Raw genomic sequence first — 11,229 nt, 5'->3', positions numbered from 1 at the left:
TCCCTGGGGACCAGCCACTTGGGAATCAGCGGTCAGGTTTACTCAGGTCATCCTAAAGCAAAATAAGGAAGAAGAAAAAAAAAAGGAAAAAAGCAAGCAGAAAGAAATATCAAGGGGAACTAAAGTCAGACAAGACTTAGCAAGGGTCCCTGTGGTAGGCAAATTCTTTCTGCATTGGTGTGCCCTGCGTGGTCAAAGATATGGGGGCAGGAGCTCTTTGCTGTTCCAGTCCTCCCAGCCTGGCCCTGGGGAGAAAAGAGGCGAAGAGAAGGAGGGGCCACCAGGTTTGGGAAGCTCCCTGTTCCCTGCCAGCACATGAGCCTGCCAGAGGTATCTGTTAAAAGTTACTATTTTGTCAGCCAGACATTGCTTTTGAGAAGAACGTTTTCATTCTGTTGATAAAGCAAAATAAGCCAGGTAGGAAATGCATCGTCCCAGCTCTGCACATGCAGCTCGCTCTGTGGCAGCATCACCCCTCAAGTGGCAAACCTCCTCACTTTAAAGGACTAGGTAAAGTGCAGCCGTGGTTTACTCACGGAGAGCAGCAGCCACATCCCGTCAGCCAGATGTGTCTATCAGCATTTTGTTTCTTGGGGCTGTGTGTGTACACAGTGGGGTTTTCTCCTCTCCAGAGCAACACCTTGCTGTGATGTCCGGGTCGGGCATTGCCTGCTCCAGTGAGTGCACCCCTCCCTCCCACTCCATTTTTCCATCAGTTTGAGGCACCCCAGGTCCTCTCATCAAGCGATGATGTGTTCCCGACCCCATGCTTGGGCACCTCACAGGAGGAACAGCCTGGCACCAGCACCTGCGGTCGCCACAGCTCTGCGAGGTCCTGGCTTTCTGCCCCCAGCTCGTCTGTGAGTGCCCTCTTCCCAAACCCCCTGCAACAGAGACTGCCTGGCAGCGCTGCGACCGACTGCCCTTATTTCTGTCGAATATCCGTTCACTGTGAGAGCATTTTTCTTTGTTTATTGTGCACAGAACAAAGACAACCTTGTTCCTCTCCCCCCACTATTTCTTTTTTAAGCTTCCCTCAGTCTTCCCTGCTAGGAAAATGGTTCTTTCAACACCCGTCCCCACAGGTCATGTTTTCCAGCACCGTACATTACCATGATGTATGGGGACAGCGTGGAAGAAACGTGACTGCTGAGCAGAGACCCCCCACATTCAGAATCACAAACCAGCGGTTTCCAACCTTTTTTTTTGTTTTGTTTTTCAGATCCTTAGACAGTTTCTGGTGGCAATAGCAGCAGCGTATGTTGTCACTTTTGTGGACACAGTGGAATTGTCCTCAGTTTTCCTGTCTTTTGAAGACACAAGGGCAATATTCAATATTTTCTTTCCAATTTCTCTTGCTTTTATTTTTTTATCTTGCTACAGCTTTTAATGTTGGTGTCAGCAGAGCAGAATTCAAAAATGAAATCACCAACTTACCGTCCTGTTTAGGCAGTTTTTATTTGAACTGATGGCTCTTACCAAACACAGTTGTTTTTTTTGAAAGAACTAGCAAATGCCTCACACACAGGGACTCTGTAACCTTTATTTATGCAGGGAAATGCTGGGCACCAACGCTACAGCTGGTGCCACGTTACGAGCAGCCAGCGTTCACAGCACAGGGAGAGTCAAGCAGAAGATAAGGATGTGTGCTGGAACAGGTCCTGGAAACATGGGCATTTCGAGTCCCTCTCCCCACCCTCATCCTGATGGTGAAAAACGAGGCAGTCCATGCGCGCCATCATTACCCAACCTTCCGATGCTGTTGCAGTGATTTTGTAGTACAGCTTACTTTCTTTGAATGGCTGCGACGCTACATGAAACTCAGACTCTGTGATTTTGACTGCGATGTAGAAGTGTGCATATTTGTATTTCCCAGGTATTTCATGAATGCACCCAAAATTAAAAGCTCCAGCTCACAACTGGCTTGGGGTATTTCACCAACAGTGGCTGTGCCTTGTGAATGTGACATGGCAGGATATCATCATCAACTGGTTTCTGTGCTGGCTTCGTGACTAGAACCCTCCTGGGGGTAAATCAGCACCAGCGTGGGGCCGCACACCCCGCACGCACCCCCAGCCTGTGGGCAAGGCTGGTGGCAGGGCAGGGATGGTGGTGTCCATGGAGGAGTCAGACCCATCTCGCCTCTCCCAGGGCCACAGCTCTCAGGTGCTCTCGCATATTCACCCGGCAGTGGCAGGGCACAGCCTGGGCTGACTGGTCTGCACCCACTGTGGACGCGACACAGCTCTGTCACTGCAAAGAAACCTGCTGCTTCCACGTTCTTCTGGTGCTGCCATCGCACGCGTACCTCCGTGCCAATGGATGGGGGAGCCCCAGCTGTCCCTGAGCTGTGTTAAATACCAAACCCAACAGCATTAGACTGGTTTTGCCAAGGCTTGAGTGAGCTGTATCTAAACAACTTCCAATATCTTCAGAAGATACTGCAAAACCATCATCCTTTTACTTCTTTTAGGCCTGAGGCCCAGATGATGGAGTAAGGCCTGTCTGGAACTCATCCCTGGCGTTCCTGCATTGGCCAAAGCAGTTGCAGGGCTTGAGGGCGCAGCTGTGGGACTTCAGCTTTGGAACAAGCAAGGCTTTTCCTCATTTCCAGAGCTCTACGCATTTCAGTCTTTACAAAAGAGTACTCTTCAGTCCGGCTTAAAGGACTTAGTACCCTTGCTCCAGCACCTCCCCAGCGCTCACTGGAGCTCACACATTCTGCCCAGCTGCTATCACCAATTTACTACTGCAAGACAATGAATTGACTCTCTGAATTTCACAACTGCCTCCAAAGAGACAGAGAGAGCGCAGTGCCACCATGCAATGATGGCTTCATGTGACGTGCTGTGATATGGCACCTGCCTGTCCGCACACTGCCAAGCCCATGTGTCACTCCCTAGTTCAGACACCATGGTTAGATGAACCATAAAATTCCTTGGCTGTCACTAGGACAAGTGCGCCCTGCGACACTCAGTGGCCTCAAACGTAAGGCCCATGTTACAGCCATCATAGAAGCTGATCATCTCGACTAAAACACGCTCAGAAAGTGTCCTATAACTAACTCCACAGTGTGCACCATGGGTCCCTTCTTCCTGCTGCTACATCCTTCAGCCTGGAATAGGAAAGTCCACCACACAGGCCTGTCCACCATGGAGAGCCTCTGGTTGTTCATCTCTGCAAGCCCTCAGCCCAAGCCTGCAGGGAAATCACATCTCAAAACCCCAGCTGTGTTAGAGCCGTAAGCTGAGAAGGACACGGGTAAGTCAACTGGCCTTCTTCCTATCATCACACCGAATGGCAGGAACAGCAGGACTTCAGTGAACCACATACATAAGCAGTACAGCATGCTGTGCTTAGGAGAAGCTGCTCAGAGAATGTCTGCGTTACTACCCGCTCTGCCGATCAAGAAGCCAAGGCTGTGCTTGCCATATCCTCTGGTTATTTACTCTGGCACAAAATTAAAATAACTCTGTTTGTACTAGAGCATGAGCAGAAATTAACTCTTACTTAAAAATAAGCAAGCAAGGAATATGAAAACATATAAGAGTGTAAGAAAATATATTTATTAAATTCCATGGCAATACTATGGTAGAATTGTTAAATACATGCGTATTATTAGACAACCCAAGCAATACAACAGGAATTACAACAGCCAAGCAATCTAGGTTTAAAACATATGCACAGTTGGTATCTTAGTGTTAGGTTAGTCTTGAATGTCATCTGCCACACTGGAATATTATTTCTCCAACATGATCCCACGCTTTCTTTTTCAAGCATGCATTTGTTTAACTGCTTAGCTAATAAATTTTCATGTTGATACACTTTGTTGAATCGGTATTTTACTTGGTATGCTATGACTTCATTAAAGTGCCTTGTGATGATTTTGCTTAAATTGTGAAAGAAGTACTTTTTCAGTAGCGGATTTGGAAGCTGGAAAACTTCAGTATCATTGAGCCACAGAAAAACATTAAATAACTGATTAGATTTAGTGTGTTAGGAACACTATTTTGACAGCGTGATTTATTGATTTACTCTCAGAATTAATTTCTATAGATGACTATTTCAAATTGGCAAACAATATTTTCACTAGTATTAAACAAAAGTCCATTAACATTTTTGTAAAAACAGAACATAAAAACATCTCTAAACAAATTATTTATGCTGTAAAAAATATGGTATAAAAAAAGCTAAGAAAACATTGAACCTGTTCACAGTACATATTTGAAAAGTTACAGCATTATAGTACAACGCATTCTTTTTTCAGGTGACCTGTATGACTCCACCAGTTCTGCTGTTTTATATGCCACAACAGCGTCGAAGTTCAAATTACTGTTACCTTTGAGCTGGATTTCAGACACAAGTCGATGCAGTTATCTTTTTTTTTTGCTGTCATCTCCTGCTTTACAAACTTTTCCGACATGCTATGAAGCATAAAAAGTTGTTCATCCTAAGCTGCTCTTAAATCATATTAAGGAAACATTAATGAATTGGTATTCAAGGATTCTTTTTTTATTGTGTTACTACTAAAAAGTGTGAGCTTCAATTATTTCTTTTTTTAATTTTTCTTAGCCCAAGTAATAAAAATGAGAAAATTTCATTTTTTGCTTTGTCCCTGCGTGAGTTTTACCTACTACATTTGGCACAACATGTGACCAAATGAGTTGTGAAGGTATTGAACCTTCTCATGGAATCTGTGCATACGCTTCCACTGGAGCTTGCTTTCACATAACAACAGTCGAAGTGCAGATTTGGGACCATCCAAAAACCTGCCTAGAGGTTCTGTTGGGTATCCATTAAAAAAATAAGGATATAATCTACTCTGCTGTACCACAAAGTCACCTGGGCAGTGCTGGCACAAGGAGAAGGCAAGACTGGACAGGGATTAACCCCATCCTCTCATGCAGCACCCTGCCATTAGACCAACTCACCTGCATGGAATGCTGAGCCCGTGCCCTCCAAAATATAAAAGTTCTCTGGAGACTTTTTTGCTCTAAAAGCAGAAGGAATTAATAGATGTTTTTGTGAGGAAAAAGTATTGTCATGCACCCTGGGACAACTTGTAAAGTTACAGAAATCCCTGCCAATATCATCCGAGGTTTGTTTGCATAACATGCAAAAAGGAAACAAACACTGGTGATCTTAGAAACACTGGGGAAAATCCTTAGTTATATAAAATGGGGGAGGAGAAGAAAGAAAATTGTTATGGAAGAAAATGTTTCCCAGATTCTAAGGAGACATTTGAAAATTTAAGACAGGCCTAAGCATGAGGAAATCAGTTTTTAAACACTCTGACATTTCCGAACCCGTGTCTGGCATTTGGGGTCTGGGACTGTGTTTCCAGGCTTGCTAAGGAAAAAGGAAAGAAAAAGCCAACAACAAATCCTGCAAACTGCCAACAGCATCTCTGAGCATCAGCCACGCAGGGCACCGCTTAATGCACAGCAGCGCAAGCTCTGTGTAGAGTGTCAGGAGAAGCGCAGATGGCAGCTGTTTCCTCTGCATGAAATCGCATCTCAGAAGGCATATATTCAAATACAGGGCTCCAAAAAAATCACTTCTGGAATTGCAAGACAAATTCCTCTGAAATAAGCACCTAGGTACACAGTGATATAAGCACATATGTGCATAAGGGGTTAGGACTTTCTTAGTGTTAAAAATATTAATGCCATTTGCACTGAAGTCTTCATCAAAGTCTGCGGCGGAACAGAAGATGCTGTTTACATGGGAAGCTCTTAATAGATTTATGGTACACGAAGCTTTGTTAGCAATCTGATTCTTTAAATGTTACATTTTTCCTGTATATTTCAAATTCTTTTATTATATCTCTATCTACTTGTAGGTATACAAATATTCTATTTACAAAGCAATATTTGTCTAAAAATAGAGCACACGACTTCTCATTGCCTTTTTGGAGTGATGTCTAAATACCTTCTCCTTCCAATGCATCCAGTTGCCTTCATTTTTGCTACTATTCATGTTCAGCTGAGTGTCCAAAAGGACAAGGATCAGAGGAAACACCACAGCCCTAAGCTTTACCCAGCTGAAAGTCTCAAAAAATACCCCCAAAGGCGGCTTGAGCGTGCCTCTTCAGAGCAGCCTGAAACGTGAGGTCAGCAGGAGCCTGCTGCTGCTGCATTCCCAGCAGAGGAAAGCTCTGCTCCCCCACAGAAACCGAACGTGAAGAAACATGGCACATTTGCCAATCATGCTGTGACGGACAACACAGCTACTGGTTCCCTTTGGAAATGGTTTACCCATGAAAGCAGCAACTACAGGTAATAAAACCAGCTACCACAGCAAGTGTCAGTCATTGGGTCCTAAATCTGCCTATGCAGCCGCTGCATAGCAGGGGAGGTAATTCACCGCCTGCCTGTAACATTAGCTTACTATTTTGTTGATATATTAACTAGTAGTTCTGTGAGGTATATCACATGCAGATCTATCATCCCAAAATTTAATACATGAAATCAAGATCCCAGATCCCCTTGCATGTCAGAACAACAAAAACAACACATGTTTCAAATAGGAGAGTGCATGATGTTACATCAAACATGACTGATGTTCCACACATACAGTGAACAGTACAAAACCCCATACAAACCCCAAATTGTCACATATGACAGGCATGGCTCAAAAATAAAAAGCAGCAGCACCGATGATTTGCTTCAGGCATTAACACCCTACATCTCTGAACACTGATCCAGCTGGAGGATTGAAGCACTGAGTTAGGAGTAACAGCGTTTTGGACACAATCCTTTCTGGTCATATCCCCTCTGAAAGTTGTTTCTTTTGGGTTTTTTTTTGGTTTTTTTCTTTTTTTTTTTAAAGTTGAAATTTCTTTTCTTCTAGAAAAACAGCCAAAAGCCAAAAGCACTAAAACAAAAGAGATGTACAATAAAGGAATAAGATCTTTCAGAAAACGATGGATAGGAAATGCAGTACTTTAAGCTTCCTAAGACATTTTTCAGAAACAATTTTACTGAAGAGGCTCGCCAGGAAGCCCGAAGGCACTAGTACAAGAAGTCTGATCCCCTCTGAAGCCTGAAGTTCTGGTCTTACAATTGTTACCAATTCATTCAGAGGCTAAACAGCATGTGCTTTGAAAGTGAATTTGGTATGAAGACATTCCTAAAGATGCTTTGCTGGTTTAACATGGCACTTGGGCTCAGAAAGCAAGTCTATTCCCTGACAGTCCTTGCCACTCATTCTTACTGCTCCATGAACCTAGGGGTGTCTTCATATGATCACTAAACTAGCACACAACCTCTCACTACGTATCTGGTATTTGGATCCGCTGATGATGATTTAAGACAGGCATTTGAAAGGAGTCCTCACTGGCAGCACTGAACAGGCTCAAAGGAAATCACAGAGGTGAAGCAGCTGAGCTTTCGAGTGCTAGAATGAAAACTGCTTACAGGTGCATAGCCATTAAGCAAAAGTAAATGATGCTACATATACTGGACAAGCCTGTGTCTCTCTCCTATTCGCCCCACTGTTCTGCTACTGATACCAGATGATGTGTCTGGTAAGCCATTGCTATCAACAGGAGTCTTCTGCCCTACATCCTGGAAGTCGGAACACCAGTCAAATAAAATATATAGTCAAAGTTTAAAAGAAAAAAAAAAGTGATGGATAATTAGATGGGAGTGCTTTGATAACATTGAGGCAGACCCTGTATTTGTGGAACTTTCCCCTACTTAACCACTAAGAAATGAAGCAATTTAAAATGCTGTTGCCTTTACTGAATAGGAAGAGCAGCACAAAGGAAAACCTGAGTATGTGATGCTTGTGTTTAAGTGACTCACCATGGGAGCACTGAGAAGGATGTTAGGCTGCTCCCTGCCAGCTGAGCTCTCTGTGTTGTCTGAAGATGCCATGGCTTCCAGTCTGCCAAATTAAAAATTCCTAGCACTCTCAACCTTCAGTTTGTTTTGTTTCTTGCAGTACACAGCCATATGAAAGAATGGTTATTCTTCATGATCAGCTGTTTTGCTGCAGAGGGTTTTTTTTTTTGTTTGGATCACCATACAATGCTGATTGCTCCTCTGCATTGAGAAACTGTTCCATAAAAAACCCAAACCACTACCCATACACTCTGTCTGTAACATTTTCTGCTTTCAATTAAAAGCATATGGCAGTAAAATCTAAAATTCATCTTAGGAGATAAACACATTAAACCAAATCTGCACTAGTGAAAAGAAATATGCTCTAAAGAAATATTGCCAGAAAGGCTTGTTAGAATTAAGATTTAGCCACTTCCCAGCTATAAAGCACAAAGGGCAGAACTGCTTCCTTTCACGTATTAGTTTCGTGTTCTGAGTAACAGACAGTAATAGATTAGGCATGAAACTGTCTTGCAGTGATGCCTGGTGACAGGTGGACTAGGTGACCCACAGAGGTCCCTTCCAACCCCTACCATTCTGTGACACCAGCTCTTTCCACTGCCTGCCTGTCTTCTCACTTGGAGCTCTGCTAATTCCAAGATTCAACCGCAAAAGCAGAATCCTGTCTGCACTTTCTGTTCTTTCAGACACACCTTGCACTCTGTCAGGTCTGGAGATGGATCTATTTTAACTGTCTGCACAGTTCACTTTTCGAGAGTCACACAGAGGTAGTGGTTACTGATGATGATTTGGATGCTATTTAGTGTTTTGCCTTTTTGTCAGTTTTGAAATCCCTCTGTATTTTCATTCTGTGGGGATGGCAGATGCATACCGACATCTGAAAGTGCACCATCCGTTCCTCTGAGCAGGTTTAACCTAAGGCTTGGTTTTACTTTGATGGCCAGATCATGTGGTTTGGAGACCAAATGTTCGCCAAGCCAGCCATCTTCCTGGTCTGCTCTCACACCTTTACAAGTAGCAGCTTAGCCAATTCAGCCTTCTTACCTGTTTTGGGACCTGGTTTCAAAAACCACTTCCCCATCTTACTTATTCAAAAAAAACACAAAGCAGCTAAGGAAATCGAATTCTAAAAAAAGATTCGGTTAGGACTTTAGGGAGACCCTTTCCGATCAAGCTCTTTAACATCTGACCTTTCACTACTGTGTTTTACAGTAAGGAACGGGTTAGCTAGAAAGCACTTTCTCCTGTAAGCTACTGAAATTCTTGTGTGCCACAGTCTGAAGTTTGCACAGTGAAATGTTACAGCTGCCTAGATATGCATATGTGAAAACAAACATTTTCAAAGATGATTGTTCTGACCACTCCTTTAAGCACACAAACGTACATCATTTAAGCTTTCTTTGCATCACATGTCTGGTAAAGCAGAGGTAGAATTAGCGGCACTAAAACCTCCTTGGGCTTCTCCGAACCACTAGAGAAATCCCACCCTGTACTCCCAGGCAGAATTTGTAGAGAAGGTCCTGTTGGGTAGACACTGGAGAACGGCCAGGCAGCAGGTGACAAAGCTAATACAATAAAGACCATCCAAAGAGCAATTTGTGCTCAAGAAGCTAGTACTACTACCTCTAATTTTGCGTGCCAAACTGCTTGGACAGCTGATGTTAGTAGAAAGGGATCTGCCCATGGCTTACATTAGTGCATAGTGCAAATACTGCTGAACACTGTGGGTGAATGGAGTACTGTACCACTTTGAAGCGGGAGACCTGGAGCTGAAGCTATGAAATACAAAACGCATTAGTGCAACACATTAGGAAAGATTAACTCCTTAACCAAAGGATAGAAAAAATACAGAGCGTTCTAAGTTAAAAAAAAAGTTTTAAACTTTATGCAGTTCTTGTTGAGGTTTAAATCAGTGTTACACTTTTTTTCCCCATGTTTGTACCCCTGAGTCAAACACTGAATAAACATTGTACAGTAGGTACAGAAACTAGTGTCTAGTTAAAAAAGCAACAGATTTGAATGGCCATTGCTTCATAATTGTTAAACAGTGACAACACCCTTCTGTATGGGAGAAGAAAAAAAATAGCACTCTCATTTGTCCTTAGTTTATAACTAGGTAAAAGATCTCAAGAGTTTCCAATCACATTGTTTCCATGTGCTAGGCTGAGGTTCGTGACAAATGAAACCTTCAGTAAGGAAACTTGTTGGGGCTGCATCATTTGAGTATACACAGTTGAGAACAACTACAATAAAGCAAAGCAATCCTTCCAAGTTATAAGTTGCATGAGACCATATTAGTCTTGGAGCACTATGTGAAGGCAGGCAGAGTTCTTTGACTATGATTATCAGGAGCTCTAAATTCAATGCCCCTTATGTCCAATATATTTTACTAGAGTAATAACTAAATTGCTATAACTTTGGCCTCTCAGCCTCTACGAAAATGGAACATTAGCACTTTCACTAACTTAAACATGGTAACACTCAGCTCACTAGAACCTCTGCTGACTGTCTCCAAGAATAATTCATGCCTTTTGCACTTTTCTTCTTCCTTTCTTCACAACACCAGGCATAAAAGCTTATTTAGAAGGCAGGTTCAGGTGCAACAAGGACTTACTGTTAGTCATTTGGTTTGTTCTGGAAAAAGTGTGTAAAGGACCATCCTATGTTACTGGGTTTGGGAGAGTCTTCATCATCTTTTGGGGGAAGCAGAAACTGTCGGGAGCTAATGGAGCATGGGCTCCCAAAAGATGCATTTTCATTGTTGCTTTCAACTGATCCAGGAGAGTCTGGAGTGTCCACGTTCCAGGCATTTGTATTTGCTTGAGGTCTGTAACCGGCAGTTTTATCCAATTCTTCCTGTGCAGGTAAGCGACTCTCTATTTTCAGAGCACTGATAGGCAGCTGCATTTGTGGCTTATAGCCTGCTGTAGTCACTAAGTCTATTTCTGGCTCCTCCTCCGGTTTAATCTGAGGCTGATACATTGACTGGATGTCAATGTAAACCACCTGAGATGACCCCACAGGTTCATCCATAGGGGTATTTGAGATCTCTTCTTCAATGATAGGGGGGCAGTAGGACACAACCACATGGTTCTCCGTTTCTGAGTCAGAGCCATCTTCATGCACAGTGGTGTCTGCTGCTGGGGACATCATCTCTGTGTCTTCAATCTTGGGAAGTGCAGACTGTGTTTCCACCACTTCAACACTATTAGGGGTGCATGGGTTCATTTCCAGTGTTTTAAGTGTCTTATTCCCCTGTAGAAAGAAAAAGGAGAAGGGGGAGAGACTGAGCCAAAAGACCTGGAAATCCTGAAAGCAACAACTTGCCCAAATTAAACCAGTGTGTTGGCTTGTGGCTTTCACTCATCCCATTGCCATTAGT

General features: G+C 43.2%; 1 protein-coding gene across 3 annotated transcripts in view; it reads right to left on the bottom strand.

Moving 5' to 3' along the window:
* Window positions 1–6,443: 6,443 nt before the first annotated feature.
* The window catches only part of LIFR (LIF receptor subunit alpha), a 53,838-nt gene continuing 49,052 nt past the window's right edge, over window positions 6,444–11,229 (bottom strand). For 2 of the 3 annotated variants that reach the window (XM_075411816.1, XM_075411817.1), the window contains exon 20: window positions 6,444–11,102. In XM_075411816.1, coding sequence (XP_075267931.1) covers window positions 10,464–11,102 — 639 coding nt within the window. In that variant the 3' untranslated portion in view covers window positions 6,444–10,463. The remainder of the gene's footprint in view (window positions 11,103–11,229) is intronic. The other variant, XM_075411818.1, reaches the window with a different exon arrangement.

Source organism: Opisthocomus hoazin, chromosome Z (assembly GCF_030867145.1).
Source record: "Opisthocomus hoazin isolate bOpiHoa1 chromosome Z, bOpiHoa1.hap1, whole genome shotgun sequence".
NCBI lineage: Eukaryota > Metazoa > Chordata > Aves > Opisthocomiformes > Opisthocomidae > Opisthocomus > Opisthocomus hoazin.
This window is presented reverse-complemented; position numbering and strand designations above follow the sequence as displayed.